The 18,494-nt window shown below is 47.1% G+C and overlaps 1 protein-coding gene and 1 non-coding gene across 2 annotated transcripts; both read left to right on the top strand.

Annotated features, from left to right (window-relative positions):
• Positions 1–1,152: 1,152 nt before the first annotated feature.
• On the top strand, positions 1,153–2,013 carry LOC102850740 (40S ribosomal protein S2-like). The gene has a single exon (XM_006890938.1). The coding sequence runs from the start codon at positions 1,153–1,155 to the stop codon at positions 2,011–2,013; it is 861 nt and encodes a 286-aa protein (XP_006891000.1).
• A 6,059-nt stretch (positions 2,014–8,072) lies between these two features.
• Positions 8,073–8,144, top strand: TRNAT-CGU. The gene has a single exon. It is a non-coding gene; the product is annotated as a tRNA-Thr (tRNA).
• Positions 8,145–18,494: the final 10,350 nt, after the last annotated feature.

The following is an 18,494-nucleotide window of genomic DNA, read 5'->3' as shown; positions in this document are numbered from 1 at the left end:
AAAGTCCCTAGCTCTAAGAGAAATGCAAATCAAAACAACTATGAAATATCATCTCACCCCAGTAAGAAGAGCAAGATTCAACAGAGCCGCAAACAGCAAATGCTAGTGAGGTTATGGAGAAACTGGAATCCTTATTCATTGTTGGTGGGAGTGTAAAATGGTGCAACCACTGTGGAAGGCTGTATGGCACTTTCTCAAAAAGTTGCAAATAGAAATATCATTTGACTCAGCAATTCCACTACTAGGATTATACCCTAAAGAAACCAGAACTACTACCCAAACAGATATATGCACACCCATTGGCTTTGTTCACAACAGCAAAGACAACCCAAGTGCCCATCAAAAAAAGAATGGATAGAGAAGCTGTGGTATACTCACACAATGGAATATTATGCTGCATTGAAAAACAAAGAACTAAAAAAAAAGAAAAACAAAGAACTCATGAAATACTATACAAAATGGGTGACACTGGAGAACATTAAGCTGAGTGACATATCTCAGTCACAAAGGGACAAATACTGCATAGTTCCACTGTTGTAAAACAGGACAGACATCAGGGTTGGGGGAACCCAAGAAAAGAGGGGATAAATAATATATACTGCATTGAAACAGATGAGGAAGGTAACTGTTTAAAAGGAATATAGGATTAGGTACTATTTTCAGGACAAGATTACAGAAAAAGAAATGCATATTAAAGTGGACAGTGGACTGGGGGGGTTGTATAACAATGAAAGAATTGTTTTTTCCTTCAAAGAGAAAAAAAAAACTGGCGGGGGAGAGGTGGGCAGGGAGGAAAATGTACAACAATTAATGAATGGGGAAAAATAAAGTGGGAAGAATAATGCTGTTAAAAATATATATGTTGCATTAAAAAAATCATTAATAAAAAAAAATCCACCTCCTTTATTTCTCTGCATCCTCTGGAGGGCCCACCCCAGGGCTGAGCACAAGTTAGCATTGACATTTAAAGACTGATAGCAGCCTGCCCCAAGTCACGAAATCAGTGAATGACCGGTGTGGCAAGGTTTCTAAAAACAGTCGTCATTGATTTATTCCCTAAACATGTGGAAAGGAACCCGGAAACCCTGTAGGCTCTGGTCTGTCCTATAGGGTTGTTAAGAGTAAGGATCCGCTTTTCTGAGAAAACACCAAATGGCGGATGACGCCGGTGCAGCGGGAGGGCCTGGAGGCCCGGGGATGGGAGCCCGCGGCGGTTTCCGCGGAGGCTTCGGTAGCGGTCTGCGGGGTCGGGGCCGTGCACGGGGCCGTGGGAGGGGCCGCGGAGCTCGAGGAGGCAAAGCCGAGGACAAGGAGTGGCTCCCCGTCACCAAACTGGGCCGCCTGGTGAAAGATGCGAAGATTAAATCATTGGAGGAGATTTATCTCTTCTCCCTGCCCATCAAGGAATCTGAGATCATCGACTTCTTCCTGGGCATGTCCCTCAAGGATGAGGTGTTGAAAATCATGCCAGTGCAGAAGCAGACACCTGCTGGCCAGCGGACCAGATTCAAGGCCTTTGTTGCCATCGGAGACTATAACGGCCATGTTGGCTTGGGCGTCAAGTGCTCCAAGGAGGTGGCTACTGCTATCCGTGGGGCCATCATTCTAGCCAAGCTCTCCATTGTCCCTGTGTGGCGTGGCTGCTGGGGGAACAAGATTGGCAAGCCTCACACCGTTCCCTGCAAGGTGACTGGGCGCTGTGGCTCTGTGTTGGTGCGTCTGATCCCTGCACCCCGAGGCATCGTCTCGGCTCCTGTGCCTAAGAAGCTGTTGATGATGGCTGGAATTGATGACTGTTACACCTCAGCCAGGGGCTGCACAGCTACCCTGGGCAACTTTGCTAAGGCCCCCTTTGGTGCCATCTCAAAGACCTACAGCTATCTGACACCAGATCTCTGGAAAGAGACGGTGTTCACGAAATCTCCCTACCAGGAATTCACAGGTCATCTTGTAAAGATTCACACCAGAGTCTCCGTGCAGAGGACTCAGGCTCCAGCTGTGGCCACCACCTAGTGGATTTTCTATAACAAATAAAGTAAATTATGTTCTATTAAAAAAAAAAAAAAGAGTAAGTATCCATCAAGCAGTGGGCTTTTACACATGCTGGGTGCATTTCCTCACTGAGAGGTGGAGTTTCTTTCCCCACCCCTTGAAGCTGGGCTGGCCCCATGATTAAGAGATATGGCAGTAGTGATGTTCTGGGATAGACTTCAGCTTTAAGGCCATTAACAGCTTTTTCTGCCTTTCTCTTGAGAACCATCTTGGAATGCAGCTGCCACGATATGAGGAAACCCAATCAGCCATATGGAGAAGTGAGGTCCCTGGCCAGCGGCGTCAGACAGACTCAGTAGTGCCAGTCAGGTGGACGAGACCATTTTGAGCCTCTCAGTAGACTCAGTAGTGCTAGTCAGGTGGACAAGACCATTTTGACCCTCTCAGTGACCCAGCACCTCAGGTAGCCTGGTCAACCCCTGAATCATGAGAAAGAATAAATTATCATTTTAAGCTAGTACATTTGGGGTCATCTATAACATATAATGCATACTAACAGCACATTCAGTTTCTGCTCTATCAGCTTTCCTCTGGTAAGATCTGCCTCTCCCAAAAGCAATCCATCCGAGCAGGACCGAACCGCGGAAATGACTGTCCACGCGGGTCCCCTGACCTCAACCAAGTCCTAGATGCGCGGAAAAACCTGACTATCCTCCACTTGAGCAAGGGCATGTTCAAGGAAATAAGGACCCTCTAGCAGCTTGGCTAAGTTCCCAGAAGTTCCTGTTTGAAAGGTTTCTGAGGTCTGGTGTTATGTATCCCATGATGTACCTGTGAGCTCTCTGCCCTTTTGAAGTCACACAGTTAACCTCGAAACATTTTACTAAAAGACTCCAGAAGAAAGGGAACGAGAAAGGGAGAGAACGGAGCTACTCCTAAGTGGGGAAACCAGACTACGTAAGGGGTCTAAAAATGTAGTTATCACACATCCTCAAGTTCAGGTTTCACCGGCTCCCTCCCCATATGCACAGCAGCCTTAATTTAGAGTTTTCATGTTGGCAGAGCGGCTGTAAAATGCGACCAAAGGAAAAAGGGTCAGGTTGCTACTGCACCAAAGAAGAAAAGAGTGAAGCGGCATTTCACTGCCCTGTTTGCTTTCAAAGTGAGTAATGAAGCATGTTCAATATTTAATTTAACGCAGGGCTGCGACTAATAGCTAACGCTGCTCCCATTCTGTAGATGAGGAAACAGACCAAATGTCAGCTGCGGGAATGCTGCATGTGCTCCCTGCCATATTGACCCACTGTCAAAAGGATCCTAAATGCTCCATATATTTATATGGTGGCAAATAACCACCAGCCCACAAACCTAGAAGCTGGGGTCTATGTGACTGGATCAGTTGTCAGTGGTATGATTCACTGCCTCTGAAAACCCACTGGAGCTATGTGTCTGTTCTGACGTAACAGTACACAACAACAACAACAATAACATATCAATTGTCTGTCAGTGCTGGGTAACAAACCCAACCTAAAGCACAATGATGTACAAGAGAATGTTTTGTTTTCAGGGTTCTGTGGCTCTTCCTGTACTCACGCAGCTGCATTCAGCTGGAAGGTGGGCTGGGCTGAGAGGTTCTAATCGCCCAGTGGCATGACTAGCTATATCCTGGCTCCTCACCCTCCAGCAGCCAGACGGCCTTCTTATTTGGGGATTTCAGGGCAATGTCTTTTTTTAAAAAAACAACAACCAAAAACAACAACAACAACAAAGCCAACCCACACAAACAAAGCACAAAACCAACGTAATGGGAAACTCAGTTGGTACAGTCTATAGCAAGTTGCACTGCTAACCCAAAGTGGGCTCTAATCTCCAGCAGTTCGAATTTAACAGAAGCTTCTCGAAAGCATGCACACTCCCACGCCCCCCTCTCGTTGACATCTGGGAAACTTCACTGAGGATCCTGAGTCAGAATTGATGCAATTAGCAGTGAGGGTATTTTTGAGGTTAATAAACAATAAACTTAATGTTTAATTTTTATAACATATAGGTTTAGTGAGAGGGAAATCAGCTCACTTGTTACTATTATTATTACTGTGACCACAGATAACAAGAATTCATTGCTGTTGTGTCAGAACTCACCCTCCATTGGTTTTCTAAGGCTATAAATTGCATGGAAGGAGACTGCCCATTTTTTCCCTTCCAAGGAAACTCTCATAGATTCAAACTGTCAGAAAGGCATTGCTTTTGGCTCACCAGTACAGATCCCTACAGTTTAAGTCACTAGAGCTTCCGCTAATCACAACCAACACTTTTTTTTTCTATATTTTATTAATTTTCATAAACATTTACAGAGATTTTGGGTTTCCATTCATTCACCGCTGCACCATTCTCTCTACCCTCCTCCCAGTTTGTTCTTGTCCAAATGCCACAGTGCTACAACCAACACTTCTGCACACTAAATATCAAACCCACCACTAAAGAGTCATTTAATTCCCATCCCATCCCTATGATACTGGATTTATGCACTGATTTGAGGAGCTACAATAGCCAGCTACTTTATTTGCCATTGGAGTTGATAACTGATAAATGTAGGGTTTTGTTAAGTGCCGCTGAATCAGTTCCAACTCAAAGCGACAGCAACCCTTTGTACAACAGAATGAAACATTGCCCAAGCCTTCACCTTCTTCACAATTGTTTCTGAATTTAAACTCACTGTTGTAGCTACTGTCAATAGAACTCCTGGTGAGGCTACATTTTTTCTTACTTTACTAAGTCCTTTAATGAGTGGTCTCAGGGCAGTGTCTTAAGACGGTGCAAGCAGAGCTACAAATTCTCTGGAGACCTAAATTACAGAACCTACCTGTCATTCCACCACACTCTAGTGGTCAAAGCAAGTCTCACGGCCTGCCCACGTGTAAAGGGGGGAAACGGACTCCATTCCATCCTGGGATGAGAAAAGTTGCTGGAACTTGTGGCAGCCTTCCATCAACCATACAGGTTTAAAATTGCGGTTCTTCTTTCTTGGCCCATCCTCCTTCCGTAATATATCCTTTCCTCTTTGGTTGTTGTGGTTTTTCACACACACACACACACACACCCACACATCCCGCCCCCAGTACTTAGCCACCTTTTGAAATATATGCTTTGATATTGGAAGCTCCATGAGAGAAGGAATTTCAGTTTATTTCACTGCTATAGACCAAGAGCCATGTCAAATCATTTTATATGATAATTTGGTGGACGGTGGAGCAGGTATTCTTGGGCTTTAAAAAAATGTAAATTTTTTAAATTATAGTTGGGGTGAAACTTTAAAAATTAGTTTTCCATCTATTTATTCATATACCTTGTTTCAAATGCCCAGATGTTGTCTCTCACACTCACACCCCCTCCCCCAGATGATGGTGAGCATGGCCTGATCCCTGCTGTCGAGAACTCTGAGCTCTGGAATTCACTCTCAAGTTTTTGGGCATCATTGCCAATGCAAAAGCTCTGCACTAAGATGGCTCACAGATATTTAAAAACAGAAGTGAGGGACACACATGCCGATGGTCACACCTGGGAGAATGAAGCTAGGCTCCTGGGCCGATCCGGCTGAGCAGACGTGGATGGATGCACAGTTATGCCACCAAACAGCAACCACAGCATGCATGGCCCAGGACTGAGGTGGCTCATAGCAGAAGTCAGAAGAGGAGAGGATTTAAGACCTACTTTTAAGGACCTAGGAAATGTTCATTCTTCAACAAGCATATACATTTGTGTATTATTAAACACTACCAGACGGATAAAATGTCTATTGAGAGTTGTGCTGTTAATTCAAAGGCCATGCATTTATCCCTGGCAGCTAAATCCACCAGCAGCTCTGCAGGAGAAAGATGGACAATTTCCTCTTTATCCCTTTACAGCCTCAGACATCCAAAGGAGGGTTGGCTGGGTGGGATCCCCCTTAACAGCAATGAGTTTTTGGGAGAGAAATGAAACAGTTTTTGTCAAATAATTGTTGTTGTTATGTGCCATCGAGTTGCCTGTGACTCACAGCCATGCTATGTATATTAGCTCTGAGCCCTATCCTGAGCAGGACTCCGACAGACCTACTCCCATGTATCCAGTCTCTGAGTTAATTCATCTCATCCTGGGTCTTCCTTTTCTGTGCTGTCCCTCCACCCTTCCAAGCATGATGTCTTTCTCCAATGACCAGTCCCTCCTGGCTAAGAGCCCAAAGTATGTGAGAGGAAGCTTCAAAATCCTTGCCTCCAGGGTGCAGCTTGATTTCACCTGTTCTAGGACAGACCTGTTTGTTCAACACTCTTCTCCAACACAACTCAAAGGCATTGATCCTTTTTCTATCATCCTTAGTTATTGTCCATCTCTCTGATGAATAGCAAGTAATTGCGAAGACCATGGCCTGGATCACTAGCACCTTAGTTAGACTCCATAAACTGAGATTAGTAGTTAAAGACTGTGATTTCCACTTTGTTAAAATGTGGAAAAGCCCTGCACTGCAGAAGAAATGAATCACAGTATGTCTTAATACACACAAGCACATCCTGTACTTCTCTGGTGGTTAAGATTAGCTCTGAATACTCTTTATGATTTTAAAAGTTTTCTTGGGTTTTCCAAAATCTCCACAATTTAAACTTTAAAAAGGTTTACAGGCGAGGAAGGATGACTGGATGGCAGAGTGGGCAGTAGTATGACTGGCCTGGTTTGTGGTCCCTTTTGTGAGGAACATCCTGGTGCACAGGAGGGTGGGCACTCCAGAGATGGCATCTGGTCACCCCTGCGGTTCCAGTGGGCATCAGACCCTTGTCCCTCAGGGTTCTTTCCCCCATCCACTTGTGCCCTGGGGCATCAGACCCTTGGTCCCTCAGGGTTCTTTCCCCCATCCACTTGTGCCCTGGAACAGAGACTATGACCACAGACCAAACAAGGGCAGAGGGACCTAATTTCTTTTCTATCTTTAGAAAAAGTCTTCCCAAAAAAAGCATAAAGGCTAACATAATAAGCACTCTCGTTCCTACCTCTTTAGTCACTAATGTTCTGCTTTGCCTCTTTTATAGACTAGAAACAAGACACTGGGATGAGAGTTCAAGTCCCCTCTGTCCCCGATTCCATCTCCCTCTCCTTTATTCTTCCGATAAATATTTCACTTTAACATACTTTGTGTGACTTGCTCTTTAATAAGTGGCATGCGTTGTTCTACATCTTGCTTTTTAAAAATTGCATGTGCTTGCTGCACGCTCCCCATGTTGATAACCGTTCTTTTGAGCTTGAATCATTCCTTTGATTAGTGCCACTCTGATTCGTCCATTCTTTTTCCGATGCACGTTGAGACTGCCTCCCGTGGTTCTTCATTAGCACCATCTCCATGGCCCCTGCTGATGTGCTGGGGTGACACCGCCTGTGTGCCACCCGGTACTGGTCATCATCGCTGAACAGTGATCACTCCGCACCCCGCGCCCGGGGCACCGCGGATGGTGATCTCCCCAAGGCCCTGCAGTCTGACCCCCACCCCCACCCCGTCCTTCTCATCTCCCCACATCTGTTCCTGAGCGCCAGCCGCGGCCACTCCCGCACTGCCCTTCTTCTTGGGCCCGAGCTCCCGCGGTGCCAGCGTAACCTGCGGGATCGGACAGAAATGACCCGGCCAAGGTCACACACCCCTGCAGAGCCGGGTCGGATGTCTGCTGCCGCCGCCGTCCCCGCTTCCGCTTCCGTGAGAAGCCTCGGTGGCGGTTTTTCGTCATCTCGGGGCTCTCGTTCCTCTGCCGTAGGAAACTCAGTTCTCGCCACTGCCCTTTTACGAGTTCCCTGCCGGTTTTATGTTCCCGGCCGCCCCTCAAGGCGGGAACGGGCGGGTGGGCTCCAGCGAGTTCACTGGTTCGGGTCCCGCAGCGGAGCGAACGTCAGCCGCGGGAGCGCAGTCTAAGACCTGTGCGTGGCGGACCAGTGCGCGGCCGGGCGGGGCGTCGGGAAGGCGGGCAGACGTGCCGGGGGCGGGGCCGGGGCTGGGGCGCCGCCCCTCCCGCGCTCGGCCGCCACCTCCCCTCCACTGAGAGCTTCCACCGCTTACTCGGCTGTCAGGCGCGGTGGCCAAGTGGTAAGGCGTCGGTCTCGTAAACCGAAGATCGCGGGTTCGAACCCCGTCCGTGCCTAGGATGCGAGGTTGGGTGTTTGGACATCTGGCTTGTGAGGCTACGATGTCATTCAGGCACAATAACCTTCCTCGATGCGGCATTTTTTGCTTTTCGAATCTGGCTCTGGACTACACCTAATGTTCCTTCTCCTCGTTAGGCCAGCTGCGACAAGCGCAGGCGCGGCTTCCTCGGCTCCGCGGAGGCCTGTTCGCTCCCAGTCGGGGCCGCCGCGCTTCTCCTCCTCTTCCCAGCCGCCGGTCGGGCATCGTCTTCCCCTGGCTTACTGATGGCCAGACTCAAGGTGAAGGTTATCGCCCTCAGGAACTCACGTGCCACTCTTTGCATGTGTTGTGAACTAGAGGGCCCTCCTGGGAGGGCGCTTGAGTCTCCGGTGCTGTGGTTCTGGCTGTTCCTTGTTGGATTTTGAGTGAGTTAGCTCACTCCTGGTGGTCCAGGAGACCAGCCACTTCATTCAGCTGGTAGACGTTTAACGCTTTTCCAGGGTTTGTGAACTGACCCACTGAATCTGCCTCCTTCCTAGATACTGCTCAAATCCTAAGAGATTGAGACTGTTAACAATTTTAGCTTGCTTCGTTCCACAGTCAGCATTCTCAGCACCAGCAGTCAGGAAACCAAAAGATGAGTTGCGCTGGGAAAAGTCTGCTGTCAGAATCCTGTCCAGAGTACTGAGGAGCAACGATGCCAGTCTAGAGACTAAGGTGCACCTGATCCAAGCCAATTTACATGACTGAAAGTGATAAAGAATAATTGATGTTGAAAGAAGACAACCCTGGATGAGATGGATTGACACAGTAGTTTGGATGAGGGGGAAGGTATGTTGGAGACAGTGAAATTGGCTCAAAATAGGGCAGGGTTCAGGGCTATTGTACATAAGGTTGCCATGAGTTCTGATCGACTCGACAGCACATAACAACAAGTTCTAAAACAAACAGCCCCACATAGCGTGCCCCTATTCCTGGACTCTAGTTGATGTGCGCCAGCTGGCTGTCAGCCAAACAAACTATTGTCATATCTCTCTTCAGGTTTAGAACTTTGTCTCCCTTATTCCACATCTCATACACCTGTTAATGTGGCCTCAAATCGCATTCCTTTATACACCCTCCTTCCCCCCTGGCTCCCCATCTCACCACACTAATAACCTTGAAGAACTGGAGTGGATTGAAAGCCAGTGGAGTGTTTAAGGGGTGAGTTTTATGGTCAGAATATAAGAAGTGGGACTGGGCAGCAGGGAACTACCAACTTCTTGTTCTGGGCAGTGAAGTTGGAACCAACTCGGAGCAGACCCTCCATTGGGCTTGTAGAGACTGTAAATTGCACAGGAGTAGGTTGCACTCAAAACAGCTGGTAGATGTGAACCATGGGCATTTGGGTTGTCAGCACAACTCCTTACCTACTAAAAAATAGTCTTGATCTTTGATGAGAATGCCGAACCTCAGGTATCAGTGCCATTGAATTACTACTAAAATGCAAGCCTGAACTATTGGCTATTACCCTGAATTTGTCACTTAATATGGATTTCTGATGAGTTCAGAGGCTCACTGGGTTTCCTAGAGCAGAGAGAGAATTCCATTCCAAGAGAGAGCTAGTGAGCCAAATCAAAGTCAACAAAGAAGGCATGAGGTACAGAAGAGGTCAACTTGCAGGTTTTAGAGAAAAATGGCCTTCAGAAGGTGAAGGCCCAGAAGCAGAGGGCAAATGTGAATCCCAGTTCAAGATCAGGGTGAGGAGATGGAAGCAAAGGCACTTCAAATACAAGTCCAACGTGAAGTCTTAAGAGTCTGACTTGAAGTCTAGCTGCTATCGATCGATCTACACAGCCATTAGTCACAGTGGAAATGGGCTGTGAGGTCAGTCGACCACCAGACACTCATGGGAAACCTAATTGGATGAGGTTTCACAAGACTCAGAAAAGCTATCTGGTCTCGACACCTATGTGGAGTTAACTGTGTGACCCTCACTGAAATAATTTACATTTCCTAGGTTTCAGCTTCCTGATTTACAGAAGTTGAGAGATGATGGATGTGTTTCTTAAATGCCGTATGACCAGAAATTCTTAAGTTTCCACCTCACAGCTTAGACAATCTGAGAAGTGAGGAAGCCTCAAGTCACTCCACCCATCTTTCTTTTCTCTTGGCTGCTAAGGTGATGAACCAGTCAAAGGCGCCCCTTTTACAGTCAGGCCTGGATGATGCAACAGTGTGACCTGCCTCCCTCACTCAGAGTTATGACCAGTCCCTCCTCGGGGCCGTGCTAGTAAGATGCCCCCAGCACCAGTTTCCCCATTTGCTCCCTCAGTTCTAGAAAAGAGCGGAGAGGCTCCAGTAGTGCAGTTTGGGAGCCACGAAGACAGACACGGTAATTTGTGGGCAGCTAAACCCTCCATGATATGTTTAAAAATATAGACCACTTTAGGTCAGGCCTCTTCCTTCCTGTGCTTGAGTGTTATTTAACTTAAAGAGCAGAATTTAGCAAGTGAATATGTTATGTGGTAGCCTAGTGATAAGGAACTGTGCTGACAACCCAAAGGCACTTTGTTTGAATCCACTAGCTGCTCCGAGGGAGAAAGATGGACAGTCTCCTCCCATGTGATTTGTTGTTGGTTTTAGGTTTCATGGAGTTGAGTATGACTCATAGTGACAATGAACAATATGAACAATGGATCTAAACTTTGTTCTGTCCTGTGTCATCTTCATTTTCTCTGACACAGTTGAGCCCACTGCTACAGCACTATGTCAAGCCATCTCCTTGACAGTCTTCCTCTCTTCCTTTGACTCTCCATCTTTAAGAGCATGACGTCCTTTTCCAAGGACTAGTCTTTCCTAAGCAGGGAAATATGTGAGACGAAGCATCACCATCGTTGCCACCAAGAAGTATCTTGGTTGCACTTTCTCCAGGCCATATCTGTTTGTTCCTTTGTCAGTCATGGGATATTTAGTACTCTTCTCCAAAACTGTGATTTTTCTTCCTCTGAAAACCTCCTGGAGGGTCAAATATGTGTTAGCTCTGACTCAACAGCATGTAACAACTCATTATGTGGGGAGCTCTGGTGTCACAGAATCAAGGGAATTACAATGCTAACCCAAAGGCTGACTATCCCAGCCATCTCAAATCCACCCAAGGCTTCTTGGGAGAAAGAAGGAAGCTCTCTTCCTGTTGTGATTTAAGTTTCCAAAATCCAGTGGGAGGGTTGCTCTATATTGGAATGGACTCAAAAATAGTAAGTTTGATTATATTATATGGCACACTGTCTGTTTCGGTTCAATATTCCAGTCTGGAAATAGACATGTATTTTTAATTCTTATCATTGTCAAATAAAACATAGAATAAAAAACTTTGCAAATCAAAGGTTTTTGACTTAATGACTTCCAAAGGGGAGGGAGCATCACCCAGGTAGAGGACCTTGCCAGTTTTCTACGCGAGAAGCCTTTCCACGAGCCCCTCCTAATTACAACCCCTTCTTTCTCACCACAAATAATCAACCATGCTCCTAAATTTTACCATCATATCCTCCAATTTTCAAGAAAACCTAGCAATTTACTTCTGAGAGTTAGCCCTTGAGCAAACTATGGATCACAATGGTTGAATTTCATTGTGTACAGGGTCATCTTGAGTTGGGGAGAGAACTCAACAGCTGCTAATCACAAAAAGCAGGAGAAGCATGTTTCAACCTGCCTCTGGAAACTCTATGAACTTTGATAAATGTCAATACTTCTAGAAAGGCTTCAGGCCTTTTGCTCATAGGGTCATTCTGAGTCTTGCTCAACTCGATGGCAATTAAAAAAAATTGATAAACTGCACTGCAATCCTGAAGATACCCAGTTTGGGTCTGCCAGCTGCTCCATGGGAGAAAGATGGGCATTCTCCTCCCATGCAATTAACTGCCTCTGAAAACCAGCCAGAGGGTCAGCTATGGGTCAGTTCTAACTCTACAGTGCATACCAACAACACACCAATGTCTTTTAAGCATTTTTTCCTTTTTAAATGAATAGGATTCTATTCTTTCCTTTTCATTTCCTTGCAGTGCATCTGCTGAGTTCGGCATGTGGGATGATTATTCCACTGGTGGAAGGACGGGAAGTAGTTGTGAGCGGAAGAGGCCCCTTCCCACCTCACTCACTGGACATGAGGCCCTAAGAAGGAGCATGATTCAGACTCGGTGGCTCACCAGCTGATGCAATCTCTGAGTCCAGGCCACTCGGCCTGTAGAATTTCCCACAGTCTGGGTAATTGCTGACTGCACACTCTTCATGCTGTTCAACAAGTTCCTCTGTTCTTGGGATTTCCTGAGAATTAGAAGATCCAGAGACTGGATTAGAGTTCAATTCAAAGCTTTTGGCAAAACCAAGTAATGAGTCACCTGGTCTTTTCTTGGGTCCTCTGTCTTTCACCGTTGCTGGGAAGACTCTTAAGAGTATCTGACTCATGTCTTGTCACTCATGTCTGTCATTCCAGCATCTGGTACTGAGCCCCGCCCCAAAACAAGTTCCTTCTAGAAGTGTTAGGGAAGTCTTCCCTGAGAAGATGATGTCTCTGCTGGGTTCTGGAGGACAAATAGGAGTTCCCCAGAGCACCATGGTCCCCAATTTTTCACTTTTTTATACTCAAATACCGCAGTCTGGGTTACTATGAAATTAGCAGAGATTCTTTTTTTATGACCTCAGGCCCCTGAAATCTGCAAGGAAAATCTGGCTTTAAAATAAGAAACAAATACTTTTATTGTCAAATGCTTAAGGTTCTCTTCCCTAGGGACAAAAGCTACTAATTTTGAATAATGGATTAATTTGAGTGGAGGCAATCATCCAATCCTCCCATTTACATATCCCAATACAATTCAGTACAGATAACCTTGGCTAAGTAATTTTATTTCTCAGTTTTCCTGTCTAGAAAAAAGGAATTCTCAACCGTACCCTGCCACTCTTATAAAATTTTTCATTTACATTGTTTCATACAATCATTTATACACATTCTATTTTACATTATTTTTGAATACTAATTTATTTACAAAATTCAAATACAATATTTTTCACACCAGATACTTCCCATTTCCCTCCCCCCTCCCATCAGATTGTGTGATCACATGATTACTCCTGCCTCTCCTGCACATCTTCACCCCTCTGTTCTACCCTCCTCTCACCTTAGATTCTCATACTCATTCTACAATAATGGTTTTATACAGTATTTGTCCTTGTAGGACAGGGTTAGTTCACTCAGCATAATGCACTCCAGTCCCTCCCAAGTTAGATAATAATTTACAAAATTATTGCTCCTGCGTGCTATGTAGTGTGTGAATGTACCATATTTTCTCAAGCCATTCGATTGAGGTTGGACATTTGGACTGTTCCCATGCTATTTTTTTTAATTTTTTTAATTAGTTTTAATGAACATTTACAGAGATTTTGGGTTTTCATTCATTCATTGTTGCACTGTTTTCTCTACCTTCCTCCCCAGTTTGTTCTTCTTAAGATGGTGAATAACGCTGCTATGAACATTGGTGTACAAGTCTCTGTTTCTCATTTTCTTGCACTCCCAGTCTTCTATGCACCGTCAGAGAGATGTCAGATGTTCCCCATTAGCAGAGAATGAATACATTGTACATGGTATTGATATTAAATACCTGGTGTGGTTCTGGCTATTGGAGGCCATTGAATGCCTGACTTCCTGTCCTTGGGGGAATGTGGTTACCGATCCTCTGAGAGGAAACTTGAAATCAACAGATGGCAGGGTGTGCATGTTTTAGATCCAAAAGAGGCTACTGAGGAGGGCTTGGAGTAGTCAGGATGAGTCCACTGATGGCAAAACTGGATTCTCGGGCACTGCATGGAGGACTGAAATGCATTGGCCGAATATCTTCCGAGTGAGAACTCTAGGACTCAGCTGTGTGTGAACTAGACAATGATCATCCCTGCCCTCGAGGAGCTTACATTCTGATGCCTGAGAGCAGACGTCAGACACAGAGAAAGAGACTATATTAAAAATAGACAAGTGAAATATCTGGCAAGTGAGAATGACAAAAGCTATGTAAAGAGAAATAAAACTCCTGAAGTGGAGGATCAGAAGTGTTGGCCACGAGTTGGGGGAGTTTAAAATAGGGCGGCTGGAGCTCTTGTGGCTCAGCCCATATGGAGTTGTGTTAACACAAAGGCAGCACACCTTTGGCAGTTCGAATCCATCATCTGCTCCAGAGGAGAAATATGGGCAGCCTCCTCCCGTGTGATTTTTTTAGCCTTGGAAACTCTCTGGAGGATCAGCTATGAGTTAGTTTTGATGAGTCTACAGTAATAGAGAAGGGAAGGGCAAATGAAGATTTAGAATGAGGAACATCAGTGTCTCCAGCTTTCCTTGGACAGAGAGAATCTGCAGGCTCCCCAGACCTGGAGTTTGGTCCCCAGGGCTTGTTGATGTCTCCCTACCATAGAAATGGCTGTGTTTACCGGTCTGGAAAGTTTGTCCATGTCACAGTCCACCTTCTCTCCATCCTCACCTCAGGGTTGCTAAGAAGCTTGACTTCTGGGGGTAATTTTTGGGGCAAGAAGGACAGACTGAATGGGCAGAGCTGGAATTATCAACTGCATTGTAGGAAGGGCATTCTGGTATATTAACTTAGAACAGGACAAGTGAGGTGGCAGAAAGTGCCTTAGAACAGATGGAGGTTCTGGTTTCAGGTCTGCACTTAAAGGTCCAGTGAGCATGGCCAGTAATTTAATCTGTAAAATGTAGGTCATTCTAACCTATTCCCAAAGGTCATTGTGAGACTGTAAGGAGAGGCTCTTAATACAGAGTCCTGGCACCTGGAAGTTTCTCACGGAGAGCTGTCAATGATAATCATTATCGTCAGGCCAAATTCTCTACGGCAGTATTTCTCAAACTGCCTTAAACAAATTATGACATCCATTTAACAGGTTGTAAGTGTCTTTTCCCCCACCCCTGGTTGCTAAAACATATATAACAAAACATATATGATCTCAGCAATTTCTACATGTTGCATTTTCCCCCCAAATGGAACAAAATAGGGTTACAGAATATATCAAAGTTATTACACACACACACACTCACACAAAATTTATATATAGTTGTTGGAAGCAGGAGTAGCATCCACTTCTTAAATAACTTGCCTCCAGAAACTCTATGAACTTTGATAAATGTTGATAGTTGGAGAGGGTCTTCAGGCCTTTTGTTCATAGGGTTGCTAATCAGTCGTGCTTGACTCGAAGACAACAACAATATATAATTGTACATACACATATACATACCCCCCCAAACCAGTTGCTGTTGAGTTGAATATGACTCCTGGTAGCCCCACATATACGCTTGCATGCATACACAGGGAGGTCTGGTAGCCTTAGCCTAGTGGTTAAGGACTTGCACTGTCAACTCAAAGGCAGGTGGTTTGAATCCATCAGCTTCTCTGAGGGAGAAAGATGGGCAGTCTCCTCCTGGGTGATTTATGGTCTCTTAAAACCTACTGAAGGGTCAGCTATGAGTTAGTTTTCATCCAATGAAGTGAGTTATGTAGTTGCGTGCATACCCACATACATATACTACCAGTGTATATGAATGTCATGTTGTAAAATGTATTTTCTACTGTAAGCCAAGACAGAGTTTGAAAGCTAAATTCTAAGGCTATGTTTCTCTAAAGATGGTTCAAAGGAATGTTTTCTTAATTTTAGTAATTTGTATTCCCCCATCACCATTAATTTTGCTATATGAGTGTCATTTATCCTGCTAACTTCTAAGTATTTGTCTTTGGGTTTGCTCACTTTAACCCTTTAAACCTCATTGTAAGCAGCAATATTCATGACATTATATTTACTACATTTTAAAAGAAGTTATCCACTCACTAGCCACCTAAAACGATCCCACATAGACCACAGTACTTTGGGAAGTGCCTGTGGGGTCACTGGGAAAGCACTTTCCCACAGTAAAGCTGGGAGCCAGGGGAGCTGTGTGATGTAAGGGAAGCCCCTATCCTTTTGCGGGTCCAATCAGTGCTGCCCCAGCATCCTCACACCGTATGGTTGACTTGCCCAAAGTGACCACCTCAAATAACAAAGGGCAGGCCTCTGTCTCCTGTGGACTGGGTCCAGAGACTTCTTGGGATGTAACTGCCTGTGGAGGGGGCCAGGGCCCCACGTTTCTGCTTGTCTCCTATAAGCAATGTCCTGCCCCTGCTCTGAGTTCTTCGAATTTCCTTTCTTGTTGAGCTTTGATTCCATTGATGGGATTAAGCGACCCCCACTGCCGTGTTCTTTGATGTGGTCAGGGGGTAGCAGGCAGCTTTCAGATTTAGGGACCAAATCTTAATCTTTGGCGGGCTTCTCTGGGATCAGAGCTGGGGTAAACCTATTACATCCCTGCCCTTTCATCCCCCAGGACACCGGCTCCTCCAAACCCTAAGGGTATGTCAGATTTGGAGGGAGCAATAAAAGGGGAAAAGAGAGTGCAGCGCGGGGCTCCAGACCCCCTCCAGCACGGGCAGCATCCCCAGCTGCACCTTCTTCTTTCTTTACTTCGATCCCAGACAAAATAGAACCTACAGAGGCCTGGGGCGAGCGGCCCCACCCCACAGGGCACTGGTCGCCATCTGCCTCCCATCCCTGCCCACAGCAATTCTCTTCTGGAGCACCTGCTCCCAGGACATCTTTCGGTTCTGACCTGGGATTTCTTTCTCTCTCTCTCTCTCTCTGTAACTTTAAGGTCTGATAGGAGCTGGTGAGGCCGAGAGAGAGCACATCTTCTCTTTAAACGAATTAAATCTGACTCCAGGACGCTACTTGAAGAGAGACTGGCAGGGAAATACAATTCAGCTTCTCCATCACCCATTCTCATAGTCCCTGGAGTCCTGGTCCCTTCTGAGGCTAGGCATCTTAGCGGAGGCCTAAGATGGTGCCAGCTACTCCCCCACATCCTAACATTTCCAGAAAGAATGGAGCAGCTGATATCCAACAAAGAGGAAACCCTCCTAAACCTCTCTCTGATTTGGGGAAATCTGTTGGCTGTCTTTGAGCTTCATTGCTTCTCTGTCTCCATTCCCATACGTCTCTCATGGCGACAACTCATCGGTGACTCTCTAGCAAAGTTCTGAGGCTGTAAATAGCAAAAGAGATTGTTCATCTTCTAGCAAAAGAGATTGTTCATCTTCTCCCCCGGAAGCTGCTCATGGATTCGATCCAACAGAGTTTCGGTTTTGGAGTTAGCAACGCAACTCCCTATGGACTCGGCCAGGAGAGTTCCTTTAAACAGAGCGAGGTTTTTCTGAAAGCACAAAGTGGAAGAGAAGCTGTCAGGAGGTAACTGAGGGTAGAAAACATCAAGTTAACATCTCAAATACTGCTGCGCGCTAGTAGAAATCCACCCAGTGGGACCCAGGACTGTACATCTTTCTCTCGTGGAACAGCTGGTGCGCCTTTAGGTTAGCAGCCTGATAGATTACCAGGGTTCCTTACCATACTGGGAGTTTCATATATTCTATGTAGCGTTGCTTTATCGTAGAAGCCCTGGGAGAAGGGCCTCGTTGTTTTGAGGTTCCAGAAAGGGGCTGGGGCGCGGCCGCGGATCGGGAGGCCGGCGCTGCCCGCGGCCAGCAGAGGGCTCCCCGCGCCGGCCTTCGCGGGAGGAAGCCCTGCCAGAGGCTCGGACAGGTCAGAGGAGAAAAAGGGAAAATTACTGGGGCTGGGGGGCGGGAAGGGATGCGTGACTGGGAGGAAGGCACTCGAGACTGTGGAGCCGGGTCGCCCGGGCCAGGGGGGTGGTCCCCAGCTCATCTCTGGCAGCCGAGGTTCGCGGTGCCCAGCCAGGGGCCGGCCCTCCAGCGCGCCTGAGACTTTGCTGGTGCCTGCGGTAGGAGCGGGCTCCGGGGCCGGGGGCGGTACCGCCGAGGGGCGGACGGAGGGCGGGCCGGGGCGGGGCGCCGTCCGCTCGGCTCTGGGAGGCGGGCCGGGCGGGCGCTGGCTGTGTCCGCCAGCCGAGAGCCGCGGGACGCGCACCCTTCCTGATGTGTCACCAGCACGTGGAGCCAGCTTGGGCTGCGAGAACCGGCGGAGGGAGCACCCCCCAACTTTCGAGGGGTCTCGCTCTCCTTCTCCCCTCTCTAGTGCGCCAGGCTGGTCTTCCTTGGGGAGGGGTGGCGGCGACCCCCCAGGTGTTGGGCAGGTTGCTCAGAGCCACGGCCCGCAGCCAGTTGCGCCAGGCGCCGGGGACGTCGGAGCGCAGGGTCGGCAGTGCGCCGATGTTTCTGTCCGCGATCCTGGCTGCGCCCTCCGGCCGCGGCGCGGGGTCAGATGTGGGGGAGAGCGCGGCCTGCGCGGGAGGCCCACTGCTCGCCTGCTGTGCACCCCACGAAGCTGAACG

This window comes from Elephantulus edwardii, unplaced genomic scaffold (genome assembly GCF_000299155.1).
Source record: "Elephantulus edwardii isolate Elephantulus edwardi_28Jun2011 unplaced genomic scaffold, EleEdw1.0 scaffold00094, whole genome shotgun sequence".
NCBI lineage: Eukaryota > Metazoa > Chordata > Mammalia > Macroscelidea > Macroscelididae > Elephantulus > Elephantulus edwardii.
The sequence above is the reverse complement of the archived record's forward strand: the minus strand, read 5'-3'. Positions and strand labels throughout refer to the sequence as shown.